The sequence below is a fragment of the Melospiza georgiana genome, chromosome 6, assembly GCF_028018845.1.
Source record: "Melospiza georgiana isolate bMelGeo1 chromosome 6, bMelGeo1.pri, whole genome shotgun sequence".
Lineage (NCBI taxonomy): Eukaryota > Metazoa > Chordata > Aves > Passeriformes > Passerellidae > Melospiza > Melospiza georgiana.
This window is the reverse complement of record NC_080435.1, coordinates 38,002,703-38,030,211: the sequence shown is the minus strand read 5'-3', so window position 1 is coordinate 38,030,211 and position 27,509 is coordinate 38,002,703. Positions and strand designations below refer to the sequence as shown.

Here is a 27,509-nt window from a genome sequence, read left to right as displayed (position 1 = left end):
GTTAAAACACATTTTTTCCCTTAATCACGTTGGACTTTTTTCCCATTTGAATTAAACAAATATTGCAATAAATTATAATCTCCACAAGAAACAAGTAATGGATAGAACTTAAATCTCTTTGTTTTTGTTTTTGTTTTTTTTTTTGCAGTAGCACCATAATAAACATTTTTTTAAAAAATCACTCCTAAAGGAATTCTAAATCCATAATCTAAATACTGGCTGCTCCTAAATATAGACATTCAGTACGTCAAACAATCTGGGGGGAAAGTAAAGGAGATTTGCAATGTTTGCTACATCCTGCAGTCTCCTGTTCTGGTTTTTGAAAGTGATACCAAAAAAACTGAAATACTACTCTTAAAAAGCATGGAATATCAATTTCAAAAGTGCAGTTCTGTAGAGAAGCATTTTTCTTCCTATTAAAAAGGAATGAAGAGGAAAATCATTATAGAAAAAACCACTCAAAGGAAAGACAGCATCTCTTAGCTAGGAAATGTGAGCATAAATAGAGTGATTGATAAAAGAAAGAGCATATATGTTTGACAGATCTGGAATCAGCTGTATCTTCTCTATCATGCTTCTCATCTGAAGTCTATTTTCTGTCACCTCCATTTACTTCCTGTTGTTTGTTAATCTGAAACAGTTGTTTAGTAAAAATAGATCTTGAATAAATATAGGCCTTCTGAAACCATATGTATCATTTATGCATCAAATATAAGTTCTTGTTACAGAGCACTGCCTACAAACAGGAAACCTCACTATTAAAGTGAACATCCAATTAATTAAGATACTTTAGTAAACTACTTGGATTCTGCAAACAACTACTTGAGTACCATTTATCTAGCTCATTCAGCCAATGGAAAAAATTACTGCACTTTTGATTTTTCCCAAGAAATATAAGTTTTGTTGTAAAACTGAACAGCAGCTCAGAAGGAATGAATAGATAAATTAGCCCAAAGTGCTTGTTTTTCTTTTTATGTTCATCTTCTGTTTGTTACTTAGCAAGAGAAAACAGGTTTGTTTTTTAAAATGCAGTTCTTTTTGAGAACCTCCTGTCCATACTGTTAGCAATTTATGCAAAGGTGAAGCAAACATGCCAATCCTACATCTAACTATAGTCAGACAAATAAAATCAGCTACTTTTTTTTCAGCTGTGAAGGTTGAAGGATAAGTACCACTGGCAGCTATTCTCTTATTTTTTTTTTCTCAATACTTTTTCCCTTTTTTAATCCTGCTGCCAGCACTGCACAGATTCAGTCACTCAGTTCTTTCTATTGACCTCAACCTTGACCTGTGAAAACTGCCCACTTACATTTTTTTCCCACAAAGTTAAAAATTCTGCTTCCCATCATCTCCAAGAAAAAACAGCTTTTAAACAAACATTTTTCTAGAATTTGGTGCATTATACTTTTGCTAAATGAACTACAGCTTTGGTATCTAACTCATATAAGTCTAGGTTGTGAGTAAACTGATTGTAAATGTGAATTTGTGCATGACTTTCATTTAAGCAAGAGGGAAAGAATATCCCCCATCCCCTATTCTACTATGTAAATACAGAGTTCTGATATATAAATACACAGGTCTGTGCCTAAATTTCAGCAAAACTATAACCCTTTAGAGTTTCATCCAAAATGACTGTTCAAAGACTATTCATTACACAATAAAATTCAGCTTAAAACAATGTAATGTCTAATGAAGCCTGTTCTCAATTTCTGTTGGAGACAAAATTCCCAGGCAAGTATCTTAAAGGGAGCTTATAGAATTTAGGTACCCATATTTCACTAAAATGCAGTATGTGTTGAATGCCTAAATCCAACAGGCTCTTCAGAAAATCCAAGCCCCTGGGACATTATCGTAGATTACATACATACATATTATTCTGACTATATCCCCTAAGTTCACTATATACATATGTAAACCTAACATGCCTGCAGGTAATGGAACAGTACTTTTCCACTTAAATTATTTAACATAAGTGTTGAACTTCTATTATATATCAAGCTAACAGCTAATTTTAAATTGCAATCAAGCCATTCTCTGAAAGCACTTTATTTCAGTGGAGGTTTTGCCTGTAAAAGAAATGTAAATCCCTCTAATGAAGGCAGTGTAATCTTTGAATACACAGTCAAAATGGGGGCTGGAATTTTATTCCTAGTGCTAACATTGACATCTTTTGCCACTTCTGCTAGTTCTCAAGAATTTTTTGTGTGTAACTATCTCATCAGTAAAGCATGTAGAACAGCATTTTCAGACCTTTCGAAGCATGCGAAGCCAAATAAAGAAGTATACCTACAGAAATACTCAATATTAATATTAAAGTCTTCTTCAGACATTGGCTGACATCAATGAGGAGTTCCCCAGAATAGACAAATGACAGAACATGACAGAACAGTGAAAGTCCAAAATGCATACAAGAAATTCTGGGAAAATAGCCTTAGTAAGAAAATCTTCACAACTCTGCTTTCAGTAATCTGTTTCAAATTCTTTGTAACATATCACTTGTTCTTTAATGTGCCTGGCTCTCGCCTGCATGTAGTGCTGGGTAAGGGCTGGCATAACTCTCAGCATCTGTCTGCAGCAGGCTGGGATCAGGATCTCCTTGAGAATCACTCCGCTTTTACTCGACAATCTCGAGACTTTCGCGTTTACAATAACACACAGAGGCAGAGTTCACTCCTCCTCTCACTAAGTACATTTGTCATTGCTATCTCTCTCAGGAAAAATTCACATCTATTAAATTATATGTTAAAAATACTTTTATCCTTGCTTGGGATTCTCTGTAGTATACTTTAATTGTGCACATAATTTCATTTGGGACTTTTCTAAAGATTAAGGTACAACTCGAACTTAATATTCTCCCAAAGACAGGGTCCAGTTCTGCCAAGTTAGAGACACAAATACTATCCTACCCTTACTGTACCTTCTTTGTCCTGTGTAATATACTTCTGTGGCATACAAAATTAACGAATATTTGTACTACTCAAAGTCCTGTTCAAATGAATGGCACAACGGTCCTATTCATTCGACTAGGACTTTGTGTATTGCAAAACCACTGCTTGAGCTAGTCACAGAACAATGCTCTAGTCATATAAGACGTGGCAGCAACTATTATATTCTTACTATGGCACATCTTCTTATGCAGCAAAATACAATATTATTACAAATTATCCTTATTATGCAAAGTCCTATTAAACAAAAAGTCGCACACCTCATTCACACTAATGGGATTTTGTATGTTAAAGATAACATACAGTAGCCTTATAAATATTACATAGAAAGAAACTGCCTATTCTGAAAAAAATTAATTCTTTTGAAATGAATTTTCAAAACATTTCATCTCATGGCCTTAAATCTTTGGCAGCTTCTTAAAAAAAAAAACAAAAAGCCAAACATTAAGGATATGCAAACAGACCAAAGAAACAAACTACTGGGTGAAAATGCAGTCTTTGCCATGTACCTTAAAAATATCCTATGTTAAGCATATGTAAACAGATTTCCAGGGTTACATCCTGCAGAACAAGTTTGTTTGATTCATTATAAAATATGCTATGACTATGCCGACATGACTATGCTGAAAACCCGAGGTGCTTTCATACCTGCAAGAGCTACTGCTGATAATAATATAAAATTGATCTGATGGAATAGCTGAATGTAAGGTTTATTCACATGAGATGAGATTTCAGGAAATGGTTTCATAACAGTAAACAGTTACTTAATTGCTAACAAATGAACTTTTGCCACATTGATTAAATGGCTTAATTCTACTGACCTCAGTGAGAGAAAAATAATTCCAAAAATGTTAATAAAATGGTAATAGTTTTCATGATCAGTATCAGTTACTCAAAATTCTTATCTTAGAATACATTTTCCAGTAAATATGATATTGTTATAAAGACCATTTTATGAAACAAAAAAAAATTAAACACACTTAACTTTTTAGGAAGTATGGTGATGAAACTAACACCTAGAATGTCAATTTTCAACAACTGTTTTTACATCACTCTTGCAGTAAAATTCCCATCTGGGCTGGCAACTTGTGTGCCAAGTTTCAAACAAATGCGATTTGAAATTGCCAGTATATTAGACTCTGAAATTCAAGTGGGATGCTAATAAAAAGAGATGGGTACTGACAATAGATTCTCATATTCTCTTAAAAACACCTATGGCTCTAAGTGTTGTACTAATCTGTTAACAAAATTCTCCAATTATTTGTAACTTGTAGTATAGCATTAGAATATAATGCCATCAAACTGTTAAAAAACAAGCTAACTGGATATAGTTTGTAAGAAAAAAACAATTGTGCTGTATGTAGGTAAAGAATGTAAAAACAGTGCTGCAGACAAAACCTTGTTATTCAGAATCCCATTAGTTACTGAAAATACCTAATATAAGTTTTGTTGATCAATACTCTCATGTAAGCTCTAAATAATGTACGATTCCAGTGGAGAAAAATGCAGCAAATCAAATATGGTGGGTAGAATTGTTTCAAATTATGAAGACTAGTATGACTGCTAATCCATAAATCAGAAATCAGAAAGATTGTTGTAATGTGGGAGGGCTCTATTTAATAAAGGTCATTATAACTCCTGGCTCTAGAGCTATAAGATCTAATATCCTCTCTGGTAGCTCTATGATATGCCCATGCATTACTGTTCTTGTTGACAGTCTGTTGCCTTGGAAATATTTCATTATTTCAGTTTTTCCATTTGTAGACCCTTGGCCTTGTGATATGAAGGCCACCCTATTTCATATTTTCGATTATCATTTAAGCAATCTTCTGGAGCTATTTATATAAAAGCAAGTGTTAGACAATGCATATCATCATTTATCACTGCTATGTTTAAGCTCATGCTCTAGAAAAAGTGCCAAAATAAAGGTTTTTTCTCTTTCACTTTGAACCAATAACACTCTAATATTATGATATGCTATACAAATCAATGCTGGCATATCATATGCATGGCACTTCTGTCTATTTCATTTTCTTGGGTGTTGAAAAAACTAAACTGTTGCTGTAACTGTAAAATTTGCTAACACTCACAGTTTAAAAGAAAATCAAACAAATGTAAGTGTGTAACTTTCATATATCCTTTTAAGATCCTAAACAGGTGAAAAAAGTTTCAAAACTGTTCAAGTGCCTGTTTACATCAGAGACTACTACTTTTTACATCTGTTTTGTAAGCACAACTTTTTGCTTGAAAAAATGTAACACAATCTATCTAAATACCTGCGGTAGTGAAGACTGAAAAACAATGTACACAAAATTAATTTAGAGGATTCTTAATCCTGACAACTACTTTACTGAAGCAGTAGCTATGACACTGCAAAACCCTTTCAGTAAGTGATATGCTCCTGTATTTCAAACATCTTGGTTCCCACAGATGAAAGGATGTGTACAAAGACAGCTAAAATAGTTACATGCAAGACTTCATGAGCACATTACCCAACTTTTAATAAAATGTACATCAGTATCTGTTTATTGAAGCATTGATCCATTTTCTCCAAAACTTTAAGGAATAAACAGACTAACATTATTTTTGCTACAAAAAATGTCATCAATTCTACATGCAATACTTGAACCTAAACTATCCAGAACACTGTACAGAGTGACAACAAAGTGAACCCTAAGGGCAAAAACCAACTTCTTGGACACTAGGCCAAGTTTGTGGCTATTAGTGTTCTAGGAATTTAGACTACCTTTTCCCCTGAAATGATTACACCTCCCACTCCCTACAGGGAAAAACTACTCCGATCCAACCTTTAAAATGACAGCATCAGAGCTGAACAAGAAGATGCTATTAAAGGGCATTAAATTAAATACAGTATATCCTCCTACAACTTCAATCAGAATTTCAGACCAAGTGTTATTTAGTTCAGCTCTCAAGTGGAGCAGAATAACAAATCGCGCACTTTGATTTACCTTCTCCGAATGCCAAATGGAGACAGGTGATAAAGAAAGCACTCATGCACAGGCTATGAAGTTTCCCCTAGAAATTAATTCTATCTTCAAGATTCCTATCTCAGAGAAATTCCCAAAATGGCACACAAATATGCTTCTGCTGGAGAGATTACTGAAGCTATCCTGGCAAATACACTTAGCACTAATATAGTAACATTCTCAGAAAGAAGACAGCAGAATTGTTTGTTGTGGGGGAACAGGACTTATTCATATGAATTGTTTTTCCAACAAAGAATTCTGCAGGAGAAAAACCTGCTGCTTTAAGTGTTATTAACACAGTAGAAACACCTTTGCAGCCACTGGAAGGAAGATTAAAAAAAACGTTTATAGTTGAAAATGAAAATCTGTAGTTAAGTCATTGACATCTGAGGATGCACTGTTTTCCCATTACGTGTATCTCCTAATTTTGCTACATATCAACATAGCCTTGTCAAAATGCAACAGTTAACACTAATGCATCCAAGACAAGCACACTAACACTTCAGTGGGAAATATGAGATATATAGGCTTTTTATACCACGCAGTCTGCTTTCTTAGGAAAAATGCTACAGCTACTTAGACAAAATCTGTGGTGTTTGGAAGCTGTACTACAAACGCTGATCATTCTAAAATATGCAAGTATGAAATTAAGGCTGAAGTACTTTTGCTTATATATTGTTCAGACTTATTTGTGCTGCGAAATATACACCGACTAACACATGATCCATCTACTTTTAAGGGCTATCTAAATGGTAATTTTCATTTTTCTATCTAGCCAGGAACCTTTCTCACCCCTCACACTCAAGTTCACTTGTAACGCTAAAGGGGGCGGGAGGGAAAGAGCCCACCCCAAACCCTCTGGCTGCTCTTCTTCTGGGCATATATCTCGTCGCAGTGTAGCAATGGAGCTTTGAATACTTTTGTAAGAATCACAAAGTAACATCACATGAACTTGTACTCTTGTCTCCTACCAGTCACTTCTAGAAAGATTCACTTTACTAGAACAAATCCGCTACGGGCAATTCGTGTCACCAGCAGAGCACATTAATCACAAGCACTCTCTCCCAACAAAAGTACATGGGGCAGGCGGCGGGCCGGGACCCACGCGGGGGGGCAGCGCGATCCCCCCGCCTCCCTGCCCGGACCCCGCGCACCGCCTCCGTGCCCGCCCGCCCGCGCTCGGCTCCGCTCTGCGCGCCCCGGGGGCCGCGGGCACCCGCGCCCGGCACGGCGGCGTTGGGGCGGGGGGGCCGGGCCGGGCAGCCCCGCGGGCGCAGCTGGCGGCGCCCCCCCCGCTCCGGCCTAGCCGCACTTGAACCGCACCGGCGGGGCCGGCCCCTCCGCCCGGAACGCCGGGCCTGGCGCGGCGCCCCAGGGCCGCCGAGCGGCGGGGGCCGCCGGGGGGGCCTCCCGGCACACACACACACACTCACACACACTCACATACACACACACACACTCACACACGCGCGCCCGCTCCACAACGCGCCCCGCCAAGCACCGGCTCCGGCACCGCGGCGGTGCGGCCACCGGAGCGGGGCCGCTGCTGCGCGGCTTGTTCTGAGTGTGTGTGCGTGTGTGTGTGTGCTTGTGTGTGTGCGTGTGTGCGTGCGGCTGGCGGTGCGCACTAGGAGGAACTCACGGTGCCCGGCTGTGCGAGCGGCGGGTGCCGGCGGCAGGTCCCCCCACCCCGGCATGGCAGCCAGCCCCGGCCCCCGGCGCCGGCGGCTTGGCCCGGCCCGGCGCTGCTGCGGCGGCTGCTGCTGCTGCTGCTGCAGGTTCAATAAAGAGAAAGTGTTACCGTTCTCGCCTGGAAGGATCCTGCTGAAAGCTTGGCTTGGTGGGCGCCATCTTCCTGGGATTTTTTTTTTTTTTCTCCTCTCTCCCTTACTTTTCCCCCTCCTGATGTTGGTGTGTGTTGTGTGTCTAGCAGCAGCAGCGGCGGCAGCAATGGCCCCGGTTAGCCAGACAGGCTAAGGAAAAGTACTGAGGCCAAAGCATCGCGGGCTCCCACTCCTCCGCGTAGTCCTGGTGCAGGTTGCTCGCTCGCTCGCTTGCTAGCGCTGCTGCTGCCGCTGCCGCCGTCCATAAGCCGAGGAGCGGAGGGAGCCGGGGCCCCGCCGGCCCCAGAGACATGCCCAGCGCAGGCAGCGGCGGCGGCCGGCGGCGGCGGCGGGAAGAGCGAGCCGCGGCGCAGCCCCGGCGGGCAGCCCGGCCGCTGGCATCGCCCGGCAGGTGCGGCACACGCACACACACACGCACACACACAGACACACACACTCTCTCACACACACGCACGCACACGCACTCTCGCACACTCGCTCACACACCCCCGCGCCCGCGGGCCGGGCTACGCGGGGTGCCAGGCCATGGGGCTGGCGGGGCGGGGGCGGGGGAGGGAAGGAGGGGTGTCAGGGATCTCCGGGCTTGACCGCTGTGAAAGTATTTCTGGGCATTTTCCAGCTGCTTTCCCAGCTCCGCTCCCGCTCTGCGTGCAGGGGACACAGCCTCTGCTGCCGGCGCAACAACGCCACTCAGTTGCAGTTTCGCACACTTTCTTCCTCTGGAGTCTGGGCTCCAGCGGCGAAGAGGAGCAGGCGGAGGCAGGGACTGTCTCTCCAACACCGCGGGCGCAGAAGCGCGGCGGGAACACACCGGGCACGGGCAGCGTGTCACCCGTGGGCTTCCACGGTGGAGGACAGGCTCGGGTGGGAGCAGCGGGCCGGGGGATGCGAGGGCCCTGCGACCCTCGGGGCCGTACGCGGGTGTGCCCGGAGCCAGCCCGGACGGGCCGGGCCGGGGGAAACCCGCGCATCCCCCAGACACCTCCGAGAAGGCGCCCGCACGTCCTGAGAGCGGGCACCGGGTACCAGCGAGACAAAAAGGGGTAATGCTGGAAATGTGAACTTAAAGCGATAACCCTCTTTGTTGGCAAAGGGTGTAGCACTTCGCGCGGTTTTATTGGAGATCGTGAAACTAATCATGAAGTAAAGGAGTGGGCGAAAGAAACCGCTACCTTAATCGTTCCTTCCAGGACACCGGGAGGACCTGGTGCTAGCCCTGCTAGCCCTTATAGAAGAAATTACTCGTTCGCTAAAAGCTTTTCATCTCCAAGGTAACTTTGTGGTTGTCTGCTGCTGTCCTGGAAGTACAAATGCCCGGGCCCGATCCTGCTCCCTGGGAAAATCCAACGGGCTTCCTTGGGGAAAGGGGCAAGCCCCGAAGGTCGGCCGCGTTTATTCACGAGAAACGTTTCCGCCACTACTCCAAAAGTTTTTTTGGGGGCAGGGGAGGAGGCTGGGGGCCGAGGGCGTGTGCGAGCCGCAGGGCAGAGCCAAGGGGCACAAGTTAGCGGAACACCTGGAAGTTTGGCTGCGGGGCGCCGTCCAGGCACCGGGCCCGGGGATCCCTTTCCGCAGGACAGGAGGCAGCCGGGCCGGCGTCACTGGGCACGGGGACACGGCCGCGGTTCGGGGCCGCCGGGGCTCGGGAGCCGCGGGACCGGGCCGGACCGGACCGGGCCGCGCTGCGCTCCGGGCGGCGCCAAGGCGGGCACCGGGGCTGCGGCCTGGGGGGGCTGCCTGCCTACGCAAAGCAGCAGATGCCGCTCCCGGCCGGCAGTGCTGTCTGCTCTCCTCCGAAATGAGGGGGAAAAAAAAAAAAGAAGAAGTTAACAGGTGTCTCCTTGGCTGTGGCAATAGAGTAAGGAGGTGTTGTCGTGTCTGCCGTATTTTAAGCGTTTTGAGAAAGCGCGGAGAAAAATCGTCCGACGTAAACCATGCTGTTTCATCCATAATATAAAGTGAAAATTTGGAAGAAGGGCATTAATGTTTCCTCTCGTAGGTTAGTGTGCGAGGCATCCAGAGTGGTCTGGATTCGTGGTAGTAAAAGTACTTGAATATCTATTAAGCACTGTTTGGATTAGAGGTGTTAGTAGTTTGTCAGAGAAGTATTGCTTTTATAACTTCTTCCTGATTACAGACTGATAGAACCAAACTATTAAACGCGAAGTACTAAAAAAATTGTATGCTGCCTTGTCTACATAATTCTGTTTAACTTAAAGTCTCCAGAGGTCTCTTTCATTTGTCTAAAAGCCAATCTGACATTTCTGACCCTTGACTTCCCCACTTCACAGACTAAACTATTGTGATTGCTGCCTGTACTTCCTCGTTAAAGTGTCCGTCAGTTTCCATTGTAATTTAAATATTTCATAAGTGACAAAAATCATACAGAATCCATAAAAAGAAAGAAACTTTAATCTGTTCTTCATAACTCTCACGTTCAAAATTTTTTTTAAATTTTTTTCTTTTTTTTTTTTTAGTATATGAAGGATTTGGTGTTTGCTTGAGCAAAACAAGACTCCTCCTTAGTTTCAAATATTTCTTAGCTAAGAACGTCCTTAGGTATCATCAGAGCTTATTTCAGGAGTATCAGCTCCCTATTAACTCTCATTTGATAAAGCCTACAAAAGTTACCATCAAACGTTTTCAATCACAGGCATCAAAACTATGGGAAGCAACACAAAAGTTGCTGAACGACAGAGTAGGCAATGGTCAGTTATCTAAATCTGGCTCCTAAACTAATTAAGTTTGAAATATTATGCTGAAGCTTCCTATTTTTTTTCTCTTTTACATCATAGGGATGTTTAGTTAGGACGTTTAAAATTATACAGCATTTTTTCTCGGTATTTAATTTAATGCAATAGTTGAAAGCAAAATACTCGAGGCAGTGCCCTTTTGAGAGAAATGTAAACGTTTTGTTCCGATTTCAGTAGATCTGTTGTAGTCTACTTTTTTTTTTTTTTTTTTTGAGGATTCGGCTACGAGTATAAGTTTATGTTAAAGCTAACTAACAGATTCAGACTTCAGGTTTAGAAACATAAAGAAATGTCAGGTAATTAATTAAGCTTCATGTTAGTATCAGCATATATCGATGAATTGTTAGGGCAAATGGGGAATGTCTTTAAACTTCGTGATGACTTACTGCCAACTTTCTACGCTCTGCTTCCTAAAGGCGCACTCTGTGAATTTCCTGCATTTGCATTAGAATGCATTTAAGATGAAAAAAAATAGCAGTGCTGAGTATATTTAGAGTTTCGGCTAAATTTCCCTGTAGTAACAGGTGACATGCTAAAACTGTTAAAACTACAATGTGGAATTGCAAGTGTGCAACCCCAAGTGAAAATTGTACTCATTCTTGGTTGAAAGAAAATTATCAATCAGCATACCATGATCAATTATCCCCCTGGCTGCCACACACTGGGATTTGCACAAGGCATTGACATTGAGAAATTCCTCTTTAGAAAGGATGAGCGGACGGGATCCCAAACTTTGCAGCAGCCAAGCTAAGATGCCGGGGTCTCACTTTTTTTTTTCTTTCTCTTTTTTTTTTTTTTTTCCTATTGTTGCTTTACAGCTCATCCAGGACAAAACTAGGAGATTGTGTTTACTTCTCAGTGCATTTTAAAAGATGCTGTATTTTTAAAAAGTAAAAAAAAAAAAAAAAAAACCAAAACAAAACATATACCCTCCCCTTCAACCAAGCTTTCCCCCCACCCCGCAACAAACAGAAATGAGAGATTTAAAAAAAAAAAAAAAAAAAAAAAAAAAAAAAAGGAAAACAAAGAAACACAAAAGCACAAAGAAAAAGCAAGTGAGGGAGCCTCAGGAAGAGGCGCACACCCCTCTCCCAGCCGGTGCTCACCGTTGTTGGTAGGAGGTGATGCCCTGCACGTTTTGCGGGTTGCCGTTGGCCGCGGCGCCGGCTCGCCCCATGCCCGGCGCCGCCGGCACCCCCCCGGCCGCCCCGCCGGCCGCCGCCGCCGTCACCTGCACGCTGAAATCCGGGAAGATCCTGATCATCCCCGCGGCTCAGCACCCGGCGAGTGTCGGCGAAGAGGTGCAGCAGCAGCAGCGACTCTCCCTCCGGCGGCTGCAGCAGCAGAGCCAGGCACACTGCAATCCCATTAGTGAGTGGCGGCCACTGTGAGTGAGGACGGGCGCTTTGATGTGAGCGGCTGGGCTGAGATTGAGGAGTTTGGGGGGGCTAGGGGTGAAGGGGAGAGGGGGGGAGAAATTTACCGAATTGCAAACATGCAACGCGTGAAAATTTGGGAAGAGAAGTGGAATATCAGAGCTACCAAAAAAAGAAAAAAAAAAAAAAAAGGTATGTCGAATACTACTGGAGCTGTAGATATAGGCGAAAAATCCAAGCTGAGGAGGGACGGGGAGGAGAGAGGGGGGCGCAATTACTTTAGCGGTGCAGTGAAAATGATGAGCAGCAAATGTTGCCTTTTTTCCCTCCTCCTTCTCGTCCCTCCACCCCCCACCCTCCACCCAAAATGCAAGTCTTAGAGGATTTCTCTGTCTCAATGAAGTAATAATAAAGGCGGCTGACCACAGTCTGGGCTAGCGCCAACTGTGCGGGGGGGCCGGGGGGGTGGGAAGGCGGGAGGGAAGGGGAGGAATATCCCTGCTCCCAGAGTCCTGAGGAGAAGAGGAAGAGTGGAGGATTGTTGCAGCACAAGTTCTCGCTCTTGGTAACTTGCTTTTGCTCTCCTAGAGGCACCCGCAGCCCCCCTCCGTCTCTTTTCTTTCTCTCTATGAAGGGACGGTTTTCACAAGCGAGGAAATGCGCCGCTTTTGTGCAAAGGCAGAGTTTGTTCCTTATTCTAGGGAGCTGACTCTCCTCCCCTCCTAGTGTGCAGCAATGTTATTGCGAGTCAAACTTGTAAGGTGTGTGCTGTCTGTGCACGCACTGATCCCTATTGCTGCTTCAACATATCAATTATAGGGCCGGGCGCTGCGCGGAGCCCCCGGCAGAGCCACCCCCGGGGCGCGGCACGCACCGCACCGGCGGAGGGGCCCGGGGCCGCGACTCCCCGCCGCCTTTGTGCCTCGCTCGGCCGGGCTTGCCCTCCTCCGCCTCCGCCAAGCGCGTACCCCGGGCGCGGCGCTGCGCGGCTCCAGCAGCCCCCGGGGCCGCGCCCCTGCCCGGCGGGGCCGCCGCCACCGAGCGCGCCCGGGCGCGGGGCAGCGGGCAAGGACCTGCGGAAAGTTGGGCGCTAGCGCGGGGCGGCGGGGACCCTCCGCGGCTGTGCCCAGGCGCCTCGCTTCGGCCTTGGGGCGGGCAGCCTCGGCCGAGGGGACGCGGAGACCCGAGCCCTCCTCGCCATAGTGCTCGGGAGGTAAACCGCGGGCTGCTCCCTCCTCCCGCGGCTGCAGCGGGAGACGAGGGGCGAGGATCCCGTCCCGCAGGGAGCCCAGCAGCTGTGCCCGGTCAGAGGCAGCAGGGAACGGCAGGAAAACTCCCTCCTGCGGGAGGGTCCCACCAGATCGCCTCTCTTCTGGGGGCGCCTCTGAAACCACGGACCTGGAGCCCCAAGCTGCTGATTGCTGGAGCTGAAAAGCGCGGTGCTTGTGGAGAGCTGGACTCCTCGCCAGCCCAGTGAGTGGACAGCTAGAGCAGAAAGTAACGCGCTGCGTTACTGCACCTTGCACAAACAGCAGCCGTGCTGCTAACTCGTTTCTGAGGAAACCGAGGCTCATACCAAGAGGAGCTGCATGGGACAGAACGCAGGTAGTAGCACTCCAGAATGTGTGTAGTGTTGGAAAGGCTATGGCAGCATCCCAAAAATGAGCAGAGATCCCGGACTGTCCCCTCACTCCAAAGGCATTGCAACCTTCCATGAATCAAAGCAGTCACCTGGGCCAGTCTCCCCTTTTTCCATTCAACTGTGTGCCTTTTAGAGTCAAAGCCTGGCTCCTAATCGAAAAATATCCTCTCGTCTTGACTTTTCTTCCCATTGCTGTTTCAAAGCAAATTAAGACACACCAACTTTATGTTAAAACAGAGACTGCATTCAAATCCTTTGTATTAAATAGCATCTGTGTTTGCATTCTGTTTCAATACAAAATGCTTTGGATTGTAGCTAATACCAGGAGATATGAAACTGGTTAGTCCCCACATGTTGCACATAAAAAGAATTCATAATGAGCATCTGTGGGATGTGGAATGGATCCCATGAGTTAGCTGAAGACCTCATAACGTAAGAGCTGAGAAGCCTAAGTGAATTATGACTCTCTTTCCTCGCAAGTAGGATTAATTTTCTATCCCACTTATATTCATTATCTATCCTGTTTATACTATAGGGACATCAATTGTTTGAGTGTTAAATATGAAGACTTTACAGAAACGTGTAGGTTAGATAGCTTGCAGAGAAGAGGGGGGTTGGTTATTGCTAGGAAAACTGTTATTCAAACTCCATGTTTAAAGACCAATATTAGATAAAGCTGCTCACTTTTTTAAAGGACTGCAAATTCTGTGCCATTCTCCTACGACATATTTAAAATGTAAGGTTTACAAAGTACTCTCCATCTGCCTGTGGCCCTCCCAGTGATGTCAATAGGAATTTTGCATGCAGATGAAGGCCCCTATATGGCCTTTAGAGAGCAGGTCAATAAATGGCTGGAGGAATAATTAAAGACTTCTGAGCTGCTCCTTTCCTTTTTCTTACATTATAGTACAAGACTGGCATGAATATAGGCTGGGCTACCACTCTAATTGGCTATGGAATAACATTGAAAGGAATTTAAATGTGGGCAGCAGCCATTTTCCAAATGATCACTCCATTACAGTAGTTTTGTCTGTCAATGTATGGCCAGGCAGTAGAGTGGATGTAATCATGCCGAAGTGCCCATCCATTGATTGTCACTCTTTGCTCTACATTGGCAACTCTGAGCAGATTTTCACATCTCAAAGAGACAGCCTGGATGGAGAGCCTGCCTTTAGCCAAGCTTGCTTCTTCTTAGTCTTGAAAGTCACTGCTTTTCATCCATGTAGGCACAGCCAGGATCTCTCGATATTTAATAACATCTTTTATGCGTATTGATTAATATCTAAAGTGTTAATGTAACTAAAAGTTCGGTCTTGATAACTTTGCTTGCACAAGTAGACCCACTAAGTCACTGGAAGTACTGACAAATAGTTTTGTATGTTAGAAGACAAGCAGGATTCAAAGGTAGGTTTGTGAATGTCTAGAATACAGAATCATTTTCTTTGCCGGAGCTCTTAAAAGACACCAAATAAAAAATATTTTCTCATATTTAAAGAAAACTCCATTTTGATTGTTTGTATCTTTTGTTCCCCCCCAAATTAATCACAATGGTGAAATCCAGTAGGAATTTCTGAGACTTACTTTATACACCAATGAAAATATCCATCATCAAGCATATGCTCTGTGCCATATTAAATAGTGTGGACCCAATTTGCCACATATTTCACCAGTGCTACAACATACCATGATGGATTTAACTTAATTTGCTGCAGCATGCTAGCGTAAATGAGATGAGAATAAACCCCAATATTTTTAATTTACTTTATTTCTCATTTTGGTCAAATTATTGACAGCTTCTGGTGTCCAAGTGACATAGTTTTTGTCTCAATACCATATACTATTGCAAGATATGCTGCAAGTTGCTTTAGTATTGATTAAGCAAAGAAATATTTTAATAGAGTACTGCTGTTTCTATGTGCAGTAGACCTTCCTCTCAGGCAAAAACATAGCAAAAATAAAAATTAAAACCACATGACAATATGCGATGCAATAACATTTAATATTTATGCTTTTCATATACCTCTCTATCACAATTATATATTATATCTTTATTCGCATTGTCAGTATACTACTGTTCCTTTCTCAGGTGAAAAAATATCTCTTCTCTGGAAATTCATTTCCATTTACTTAAAGTTAAATGGTTTGACTTTGAATTTTCATTATCTGCTGTTGGAAGGAGCCTGTGACAGGTATGAGAGAGAATGCTACAAAGCTTCATTGTATCATCTAATTTTTGCTTCACTTTAGTCAGATATCATTTAGGTAGAGAGTAAAATAGTATACATAGAACAGGATAAGATAGAACAAAACAGAACAGAAATAAAATGAAAATAGGATATATAATGAATTACAGTAGAAAAATGCCTTTATCTTGAAGTGATTTTTTTTTTTTTAGTTATACTGATTCCTCACTAGTGAGAAAATTGAACTAATTTTATATAAAAGGAATATGTCATAACAGGATATGGCATTTATCTTCCTGAGATAGGGGTGACCTCATCATTCTCAAGTGGTGTAGCTATGAATGAGTAATCAGCCTCCCCACCCATTAAGTGTAGATAAAGTCCACATCTTCTGTCTAAGTATTAAATATTCGATTTATTATTTTACAACTCACCATCTCTACAAGTGTTCACTGACTGAGGCTTCGGTTGCTGCTGCCAGTATGCGTTGTCAGTGGGAAGCAGAAGAAGCTCCTCAAAAGGTGCCCTGTATAATAGAGAATGAAAGATGAGAAGGAAAATGAAAATAACAGATGAGAAGAAAACAAGAGAAAATGGACCTGCAGGAAAAAAAATTATGGGCAGAACAGGGATAAGGAGATTCTTTAACTGACCTATACTTTTGTTGTCTGTAATATTCCAAGAGCTTTATAACATACAAGCAGTGAAAATATTTTTCATATTAATACCTCACATATATCAGCTACCTCCTATCTCAAGTTATATTGCTCAAGCTATTCCCAGAAGAATTTATATATGTATAATGTGAGAGAAATATATAGTTAGGAAAAAAATTCTTTTTACTATTTATCAGCAGTGCACATTAGGGAAGAGCCACAGTTAAAAAAATACAGTTTATTTCTAGAACTATATAAGATAACATAATTTTCTCTTTCAAATGATGTCACGTGCTGCATTTTGTTTTCATTCCTTTGTAAAAGCAACGAGTGCAGTTTAAAGAAAATATTCTAAATTTAATTTTAAATCCAAAAGAACTGTCTGTTCATCTGTTTTGAAGAAAAAACTCTAAATAGAACATGAAGTCAGGAAAAAGACCGTTACAACTTATATGAAACTACTCAAATATTTTCCACCTTCACCATTCCTTGACGTGTACTCGTGGTTGGAAGAATGGATAAGGGAAATGTCTTTTCTGAAAGGTTTGGCTAGGACTGAAGGGCAAGTTCAAGGTAGCCCCTTCCCCCCACCCCCCCCTCCCCGTATTTAAAAAAAAAAAAAAAAAAAAAAAAAAGGCAGGCAGAGAGTAAGATACAAGGAAAGTGCCTGGGGAACATAGCACCTCTATCGAAATAATAAAAGATGTATAAGGGCGTCAGTGGAAGAACTAGAAGAACTATTAGAGGAATGCCCTGCAGGGCTGTCCCAGTGCTCAGCGATTAGCGCCCCGCGCTGCCGGCGGGAGGATGCGGGGAAGGTGCGGGGCTGATCCCGGCTGTGTGTGTGGCTGGCACACTGCTCACACACCCAAAGGGTGAACCTGGGCTGTGCACAGACCACCGAAGCTGCCTCAGGAAGGAGTATCATGTCTTCCCTACCATCAGGTTGTTTTTGGTTTTTATTTTACTCTCTGTGGGAAAGCAAAGGAGCACCTCTGGCCCACCTCGTAATGACAAAGGACAGGTCACCTTCCAAGGCTGGAGCATCAGTCTTAAAGTCAGTTTCTCATGTGTTGCATACTTAGCTCTGGCCCTAAATTTTAGTGAGTGAGTTATCCCTTAGCACCGGAGGTTTTCTGTAGTGTTGATCACCCACAAATTTTCTAGCATCTCAAGTAGATTGAGAAGCAGCCAGCTCATTTTTTCAGACTCTACCTGCTTCTGCAGATCTGTGATGTGTCTCCAGGCAGTTTTAGCACCTATGTTTTCATTTCCCATCTCTTCAAGATCAGTCTTATGCCTCCAAAGTAGTCTGCTACTTCACTGACATCAAATTAGGGCTATGGAGACCACAACTAAATTTTGCTGTTTTCACATTCTCAAAATCCCCATTCATGCCTCACAGCCTTATAAGAAGCCTTATTGGAAAAAGAAATCAAGCAGGTGTTTTTTATCTCCAGGGTTCTAAGAAATGCCATCATATTATCCTGTGTTCTCACCACATTCAGATTTTTGGTGCTGTTCATCCATAAGTGAAACTTAAAAAACCACAGAGCTACTCAACACATTTTTTTTCTTTTGTGTATGTGTTTACATTTATTTGTAGCCTCTGCCCACGCTCCTAAACAAAATAATTTGCAGAAGCACCCATTAGTGTGTCCTGGAAAGTCAGGATCAAAAGACAGCTCAAGGTTTTTGGCTGCACTTAGAGGAGGATTCTTACTCCTTCCCTTACTAAGTGCTCAGTCTCTTCTTATTCAGAAGGAATGGAACCAATCATGCTCTCTTCTCCTGATTATTTTCTGATTAACAAATCCAAGTTAATGATACATACAGCAAGGAAAGCATTGATCTTTCACTCAGAGCTCCTTCACACAAGCCCAGTGCAGTCCAACGCAGCCTTTCCTCTTTGGTGGTTGCTGTTAGTGCTCTGCTGAGTCACGCAGCAATGCACATTGAACGAAAATATTCCCGTGCCTGCATCTTATCTCCTACTGTCCAAATTGCATCCAGCGCAGTTTAAAGCTGTGCTAGGTCCTCAAAGACATGCTTCTCCATAGCTGGTGTGGTGGGGCTTTTTCTGTTTTATTAGAGCATTATTTTTCCACTCATTGAAGGCAGTGCATTGTGTTCCTGTGTAGCAGTCCCAGGTGGGCAGCCACGTACATCTGTGGCTCTGCTAACAGTTTCTGAAACTTCAAGCATACATAAGAATCAGAAATAAATACTTTGATCCTTAGTCTTAGTGTTTCTCTAAAAATAATTAAAACTTATAAGGATGTATATATGTGTCAGAAACTTGAATGCAGGCTAGCCTGTTTGAAAATGCATCATTGTGCAGGCATAGGAATCTCTAACAGAGTCCCGTTCTTATTTAGAACTATTAATTATTCTGCAGTTTCAGTTCATCCTATGAAGATGATTGTCCTAATTTTTTCGTTCCTTTTTACTTTAATTCAAGCATCAAGCATACTCACAGGTGGTCTTCAAAATTTAAGCATATATCTAATTTTACTCTTTCAATTTCAAATTTCTCTTGGGTAAAAACCAACAAAAACCTTCCTAGTATTTTTATATGGTCTATCACAAACCTTAAAGAGGAAGCTTTATTCCCTTCAAAGATAGACCTCCATCCACATTACTTGCATTTCTATTGTTGCTATCCATACTATAATAACTATTGTAAATAACAACCAATGTTACATGCAGCACCTGAGAAGGGTCCTTGCATTTCACACTTCAAAATTCTTTTCTTGGGGACTTAATTTTGACAAAACTGGAAAACTATTGGTTAGAAGACGTCTTAGTCCACTGCTGGACCTTTATTTTAATTATCTTTTTCAAAGGTAGGGTAGCCCACCAACTGGCCATAAATTGTACCAAATTTGGTATATGTTGAGTTAGTTTCTTTATTTCTTCTTTGGCTGTAAGTATTCTCCCCATCTCAAAGTGTATTTTCATTATCAGAAAGCAGTCTAGATTGTAGTTTGTATCTAAATAAAGTTGAATAGTCCATTTGTTTAAAATTACTCAGGAAGGCTACCTAACATTCTTGACTGTTCACTCCCAGTGTATCATATTATCTCATTTTTATATTAATGAGTGAACAACATAGAAAACATCATTGTGACTTTTGAGACTCAAACAAGATTAGGTATTGGCAACATATTGGATGGAGAACTTCTGGACACTCTGAAGGAAAACAGATAATGTAATTTTCTCATTGTCAATACATGTTTTAGGTATTACAGAATTAAGCCACTATTCTCTTCATTACACAACTGAGGCAACATATATTTGTCTATAAAATATCTATAATTTGGGTATATATATATATGTCAATCGGAAAAAACTTAAAGTTTCTCTTAGTTCAAAATTCATTAAAGAGGCTTTATTGTACCTTTTTTGTCTTTGAACTAATATGGGGAAAAATTCATTTTACTAGTACCTCAATAGGACAGGTTAATAAAAATTATTACTTGTTGATGGTATGGCCTATTTCTTCTCCATACTCTGACAGAAGGAAAAGCAACAGGAACTCCTCTGGCAAACTATCATTTTTTTTGAAATGTGTTTTTCATTTTAGGAAAAAACCTCCTACGGATTTTCAGGAGTATTTAATTTAATACAGGTTTGGCCTGTTTTGTACAGAACAAGAAGAAATATTGGAGTGTCCATACAAATAGGTATTATAACAACAACAACAACATCTGCACGATGTCAGAGTTTATTTATAATTGCAAGATGTTATAATCACTATTTATTTCTTCCCTTAACTGACCTAAATCAATATTTTTTCCTAAAGTAATTAAACCATATGGAGATAAAAGCTATCATACAGGTAGAAGTAAAATTTGAAAGTATTGATAATATAGCAGTAATTCTAAGATTCAAATGCAATCACTAATTCATTAAAAAGTTACAATTTTTGTTGAATAATGTTACTGACAGTCCGTGCTATTTTCTGTGCTGTCAATTCAGTAACAATTTGTCTATATGCCAACTAAGCGCGGTGGCTAGTTTTATCTAGAATATATTCTAATTTGTTACTCGTTCCTAGGCAGAACTTTTGATTCTAATCAGTTTTAGTCAACTGTTTTCAGTTTATAATTAAATACAGAGGGTGAAATTGTGCATAATAAAGAATATAATATATGCAAAAAAGTCTTGAAATAATAAAATTACTAAAGCTGATATATCAAACACCTGAAGAAGAAGAAAAAAAAGGTTAAGATGTTTCTTGAACTCATTGTACACCTTACACTTTTTATGGTGTGCATTAATAATACTTCAAAGTTTGCATATCCAAAGATGAGAAGAAGAATGTTTCCATTTAAATAGCAACAGTATTCTTACCTTTCAGAATATTCTTATGAATCCTTGCTACTTCCACTAACACTGCTCTTTTACCTTTGCTTTTTAGGTGAAGAAGAGTCTGTGACTGGGAATAATGCAAAATAATTTTACTTTTGAGGGACTCTAAACTCTTCAAACCATTGTTATAACAGATGATGCTTGACATTGCCAATCATTCCATCTTCCTTTTACTTGTAAGTCCTGATATCAGTGGGAGACTGTGTACATGCATTCATATGGTGCTGTTTGGTTTGTGGATCACACATGTCTGGAGTTAATTTATTTAATGTATCGACTTTAAAATATCTGCTGTCTTCACTGTTAGTTGGAAAGATCTTTAAAACCTGAAAGAATATCCCTTAATATGGCTTTCAATGAAAACCAGCATTTGGGGGAAAAGAGAAAATAAAAATAAGGCATACTCTATACATGCTATGTACATGGCAACTTGAATATACATTTAAAGTACCAAACAATATTTCTTCAAGTAGGAACTTTATTTTGATATTGTTGATTATATCATGCACACATTATTCCATAATTTAAAAAATAACATCATTTTGCAAGCATACAACTAGTGATTTGTTATTAGGTCCAGTTATGATGCTGCAAGGAGATAAATTAATACTAACCTTTCAAAAGGATTCCAGGGTTGAATCCTCAGTGTCATATATAGGCACTAGAATTTGACTCTCCTGTTATCTTGGGGAGTTGGGCCACTGGTTTTCATGCACAAGTATTCAGAAGTCCAGTCAATCCAGAATGGAGACCAATATCTGAGATGCAGTTCTTGTTTGGAGAGTCAAACTGGGCATTTCCTGAGGCTCCATGCTGTGAGAGGAGAGCCAGGCAGGCAAAGATGGGTCAATGCCTTTTCCCACCACCAAGTACTGAGGTTAATGTGCATTTGAATCTCTGTTTCTTTGTTCAGAATGACTGTAGATGTTGTCTTGTGGAGAAATTGCTCAATCTAAAGATGACTGTAGTTACACAGTCATTCAAGTGAATTAATGTAGGGGAACAAGGAGGACTCACTCCATCACTAATGGACACAAGCCTTATGCAGTGGCTGACTGATGGCTGGCTGCTCTGGTGTCCCAGCCTGGGTACCAGCAACAGTGTCTGCTCTGGATAGCAGCAGTGGGTACCTTCCTAACAGCTAATTATTTCTGCAGAGTGACAGTGTGATGCTGATTAAAAATATATGTTAATATATATGGTATATTATACCTATAAATATATCTTGCCTGATTTATTTGGTCTGAGCTCATCTATAAATTGTCTGGCTTCTGAAGGAAAATGGCAATATTGTCTTGCATATAGAGGGATAGATTTCGAGCTAAATCAGAGGTTAGAACAAAAAATCCAAATTAATAACAAACTCTCAAGAGCTCAAACAAAGCAAATTTTAATACATGAATATCAGAAGACATGTGTATGTCTTGAGCAGAGAACAAACTTAAGATATGGATGGATGGGAAAAAAAGGTTGAATGATATTTTCCCTCTGAAAAAACAAGAATAAGAAGAGCATTTTAGTACAGCATAGTGGTTAGATTCTCAATAAGCCTGTTTCATTCATGAATTTGAGTAATGGAGATGCAGCCTGTTTCAAGCAAGGAAGCAAAAGCAACCATACTCCCTGTCTGTCAATTATCTCAATTTTCATTTTAATTTCAAGGAAGAAATTAAAGAAATCCTGCCTTTTCCTGAAAATTAAACCAAAAAAAAACAAAAACCCCAACCAACCAGCCATCCAAAAAAAAAAAAAAATCAAAAAACAAAAAAAGCAAACAAAAATGCAAAATGAAACAAAAGCAAAACAAAAAAAAGAACTTCACACAAAATTAACATCATCAAAAAAAACCTAAAACACAACAGCATTCTCAAAATACATACTTATATGGCATTGAACCTTTCATATGGCTTTCATGAAATTTAAGGAGGAATGCTAATCCATTTGGTTTTAATATGTCATTCTGGGTTTTTCATTTTTCCCTACAGCCTCCCCAAAAATGTTTATAGGGGTGTACTAGAAAAAACTCTGGAAGATGCTTCTTTCTTTCCTATGAGGTAATATTCAGTACTGCTTATCAGTAAGTCAACTACCATCACAAGAAAAAAGTTTTCACTGAAGTATATTGATGTTTGCTTTTGTCTGCATAAGGCGTTTGAACATTCAGTCTTGAAAGTATGATAGTGGGATGAGTGGCCTGATGCTGTTAAAAGTGACTATTAAAGTGAATCAAGAGTCATTTTTAATAGTGTTTCATTGGAATCAATGGGCCAGTATTATCAGAAGTGAGTCTCATTGGAGTTGTGGAGATTAATTGTTTTATGTGAAGTCACTGAAGTCAAAGGTAACAGGCTACAGAAAGTTAACCCCACACAGCACAATTACATTCCATGTAGCCTCATCTTGTGGCAAATAAACCAGTTTATTAAGTACAAGACTGGTGTATCACTTTCACAGAATACATGAGAACACCCAGCAGGGTAGTGTTGCAGAGGATGGTGAGGTGACCAGTGCAGCCAGGCTTTTAGGGTAATTGCACAATGCCACTTTAACAGCACACATCACATACTACTACAGCATGCTTTCAAGAGAAAAATGTTAGGCAAGATATCTCATATCCTATACTCTTTGCACAGTGCCTCAAGCTCTTGCTTTTACTAGATAGTCATGAGAATCAGGCTAAAGAACTCTGATGTCTCATCCAGAGAGTGGCAATTGTAAAAAGGCACATTCACTGCCCCTCTTTCTGAAAACTACGGAAATGAGAGCAGAACTACCTTCACTTTAGTGAAGGTTTAGAGGGTTTGCAACATTTAATTAATGGAGAATAAATTTAGCTACTTATCAGGAAAAGCAATCTTCAAATTTTTTTTAAACTTAAACATAATCACAATTAACTGCCAAAACATTCAGAGGAGCTTATGTAAAACCAGCAGATGCACAACTAGATCCTGTTATGTTTTGTATGAGTCCAAAATGAGAGGCATCCTTTGCTTTACCATTCCATGGATTCTGTCATTCCACAAACACCACTGTATAATCATATTACAGTAGAAAACAGTGTCAATGGAAATATATACAAAAGCATGAACCAGATACGTGAAGTATAGAGTTCAAAGTGATTACATGTTGTATAATTGATGTGCACTTTTAGGTTTTGGGGTTTTTTTCCTCCACAAATCTAAAATATTCTCTACGCTCTAGATCTATTTCCTATCAATTTACTGTTATAATACAAACTCTTTTAGTACAAGTACAGCAATTCCAAGTTTCACAGGATGCTTAAGTCTTTATATTCATTAATGTCTTTGCAGCTCAGAATAATTCTGTAATTGTGGAACCCCGGGAGTGAAAGTATTGCTTAATGTCTCATTGACACTGGGACAAAGGACATAAGCCATCTTTGATGTGTATAGGGTAACAAAAGTTCAACAAAGTATTGTGCAATATAGGATTTAAAAAGTCTCAATCAGACTGTAGGTTAAGTCTCCAATCTATCCTCCCAAACTCCAGGTTGGCAGTGATGAGAATGAAGCAGGAAAAACACAAAATATTCTGTCTCTTTAAAATTTTAGAGGTGGTTTTGTTCATTCTGCCTTAGCTACTGGAAGCAAATCAGAGATCTCAGTACTTAAGACATTTCTGTAACTTGAAAGTCACACCAGCACAGAGCATGCTTTTCAGGTCCACTTGGAAGTGTTGGCTCCTGACCAACTACACTGGTACAATACTCTGCTACACACTCACAATGATGCCAGCTCCCTTTTACTGCCAGCTTTCCACAAAGGTTGTGAAGAATTTTTTTCTGTTCTTGCTTGGCCTTGTGGTGCAGATTCATAGAAACAGGTAGTTGCAAGGAAATATCCTGCTTTTTACCTTTTTATCTTAAACATTCCCTTCGATTATTTTCATAATAAAATTGACCATTTAAAACTTTTTCTGTCGTAAAATAGAAAAAAACCCCATCCTAAGCTATATTGTATATTTGGAGATATTCTTTAAAAATTCTTTTCATGGAGTTACTGAAATATGTGGTAATCAAAAATTACTTTGGAAAAGCATCACAGTCAGTCTTGGGCAGGTCACTGAAAACTGGCTTACTGGTTCTGGCCAAGGCAAGTCCTGTGTGTTAGCAGCTGTGCTCACTTCTTCCTTGGAGAACATAAAGGGGGGACAAGTCAGAGTCCCAATACTTTCTGAAGGATTAATGTTAAATGAAAAAAGTAATGAAAAATATGTTTTGACAGTTTAGTACCTTTTGAAAAAATAATTGAAGTTAGAAAGTTAGATGCCAGGATTAGTCAAATCAATGTGACATGAAATGGCAGAGACTATAAACCCTAAAAAGAAAAATCTTTTATGGTAACTTTATCACAGTGTTCATCGTAGAAGGGCATATATATAATTATGTATGCATGGTAGAACCCCTGTAAAGTAATAACTTTTAATGAATAGCCCTGTTAAAATAATACATTTCTGGGCACCAAACCAAATATGTACAGGAATACAGTGCAAACCTTCTGAATGATAAAGCAGGAAACTAAAAAAGAAAATAAAGAAAACTAACAAAAAAGAACATTTAGTAGGAAATTGGACTGATACGCCTGCTTATATTAAAAGCTGTAGATGTTTTCATGAAATCAAAATAAATTTGATAAAAGAGACTTTTGAAATTACTGTATGCTGTACAAATATTGTTTAATAAAAATAAAAGATTTTTGCCTAAGAAGGTTGATTCTAATTTCATCTCTTTTGCTGATTTCAAAAGAATTATACCAGGAATGCATCTGTTCCTTTTAGAGTATTTGTTTCATGGTAGTTGTATGTTTTGTTTTATTAGGACAGCACTGCACGCTGTTTGATAGGAAACCAGTCTCTGATCAGCAAACCTTATTCTACTTAAAAGCTTTACCTCATGGAGAGCTTAGATCCATGTTCTTAAATAGTTTTATATACCCAACTCTTTTGTAAAATAAAAAAGTGATACTACCTAAGTTTTAGATCTTCAGTGCTACTTGATTTTCTGAACCTCAGTGAGTGCCAAGGTCATCAAGTCTCAGTAGGCAGCCAGCATATGGATGCTTCAGACATATGCTGTCATTCTCACATGACATTCAGCCCTTTCCCCTCAATTTGGGAGCCAAAACTGCTGACTATATGTAGCCTGAGAATGATGGGAACAGGGCACATGGATGTTTGTTTAGTTTTGGATAAGAAATTGACTCATGGCAAGGATCTGGGCTTCGAAGGACCATGTCAAACATTGCATTATTTCCCTGAGCAACAGGTTACCAATGTACGAGATCCTCAGGAATGTGACTAGCTTATTAAGACTTTCATTAAGATTGTATCTTCCAGATCTCCAGTTCTGAGATCAGATCAATTTGCTGCTGAAATTCATTCTCATTTCAAAAGGGAAGGAGACAATGCCTCTAGGAGAGAAGGAAGTGACCCACCTAGTGAGCAACTTTCTTCTAAATGACAAAAAATCTTAAAACAGAAAATTTCTCAAAAAACACTGGAAAATTAAAATTGTGGAATGAATAGCAAGGTGTAAGAAAGAAAGAGTAGTGTCAAATACTACAGAATATGAAAACATCATAGTGAATTAATTTTCTAAATTGTATTTTGGAGTTTAGTATTTCTTGACTTGATAAGACTGTAGTACTGGTTTCAGTGTCATTTTTGTGCTTCATGAATTTATTTCACTTTTCACACACTCTTATTTCAAAAAACCTGTTTTACTGAGAGATTGTTGAAAAGATTCCTGGAAAATTCTAACAGATGATACAAGTAGAGTTAGAGCTAGTGTTAAGAGATTATGATGTTCCATATCAAGTAAATTAGTTTATTTTGTGTCTCTTTATGCTTTAATCCAAATCCAGGACTACCTCTGTCTCCCTATGACAACTGTGAGACAACCTTCTGCCATGGTGACTTGTTCTGAAGTTGCTTGAATTAGGAGGCAGTGCTTGGCATCTATACTTCTATGGATGAAATACAGCAGATTAAGTGATTCTGAGCTGCCAACCTCAGCCTCTATCCTTCTCTCTGTTTTAGAGCTCTTGTGATTCATTGCCATTCTCCTGAAGTCACAGAGAAAGGACAGACGGTTTTAATTACCATCACAAAAAAAATCCCCAAAAAACTATCAGGCATATGGAGATAACAGCCCAGAATTTTTACGAGACCTTGGAGGAGTTAGCTTGCCAGAACTTGAAACCCTAGAAGTTGACTTATTTTAGCTTGGGAGAAAATTTCCTGAGCCTCTGATTATTTTTTTTTCCAGAATAATCTGATAATAAAATGACTAATATATGGCCTTTGCTTAGAAATGGATGAGAGAGAAGATGTACAAATAACAATACCTGAAAAATTGTGCATATTTAAAGAAGTAATTACAATTTGTTTTCAACTGCATTTTAAAGCCCATCTTCATGAGACTTGCTTGACGTTGTACTGTTTTAGATTGAAGTCACCAAAATTTTATTGTACCAGAAAGGATTGGGTCCTTGATAACAACTTTATAAGGGCTGTAAAGGGTTTCCACAGTAACATATGACTTAAATGCTGGAAGATTTTTTAAAAGCTTAATATTAGGCATAAGGTGGGTCAGTGAGGGGACAGATGTTTCCTCATGTCCTGTTGAGCGATTGAGAATTTTTAAAAAACTATATTTGTTGAAAATCTTATAGTTTTTTTCCTAATGGAAATGTTAAAAATCAAAACATCTCTATTCCCAAAAGAAGCAG

General features: G+C 40.5%; 1 protein-coding gene across 3 annotated transcripts in view; it reads right to left on the bottom strand.

Annotated features, from left to right (window-relative positions):
- NPAS3 (neuronal PAS domain protein 3) overlaps positions 1-11,731 on the bottom strand; it is a 592,022-nt gene extending 580,291 nt beyond the window's left edge. For 2 of the 3 annotated variants that reach the window (XM_058025872.1, XM_058025873.1), the window contains exon 1: positions 11,636-11,731. In XM_058025872.1, coding sequence (XP_057881855.1) covers positions 11,636-11,706 — 71 coding nt within the window. In that variant the 5' untranslated portion in view covers positions 11,707-11,731. Of the gene's footprint in view, positions 1-7,733; positions 7,976-11,635 lie in introns of those variants that run through there. The other variant, XM_058025874.1, reaches the window with a different exon arrangement.
- Positions 11,732-27,509: the final 15,778 nt, after the last annotated feature.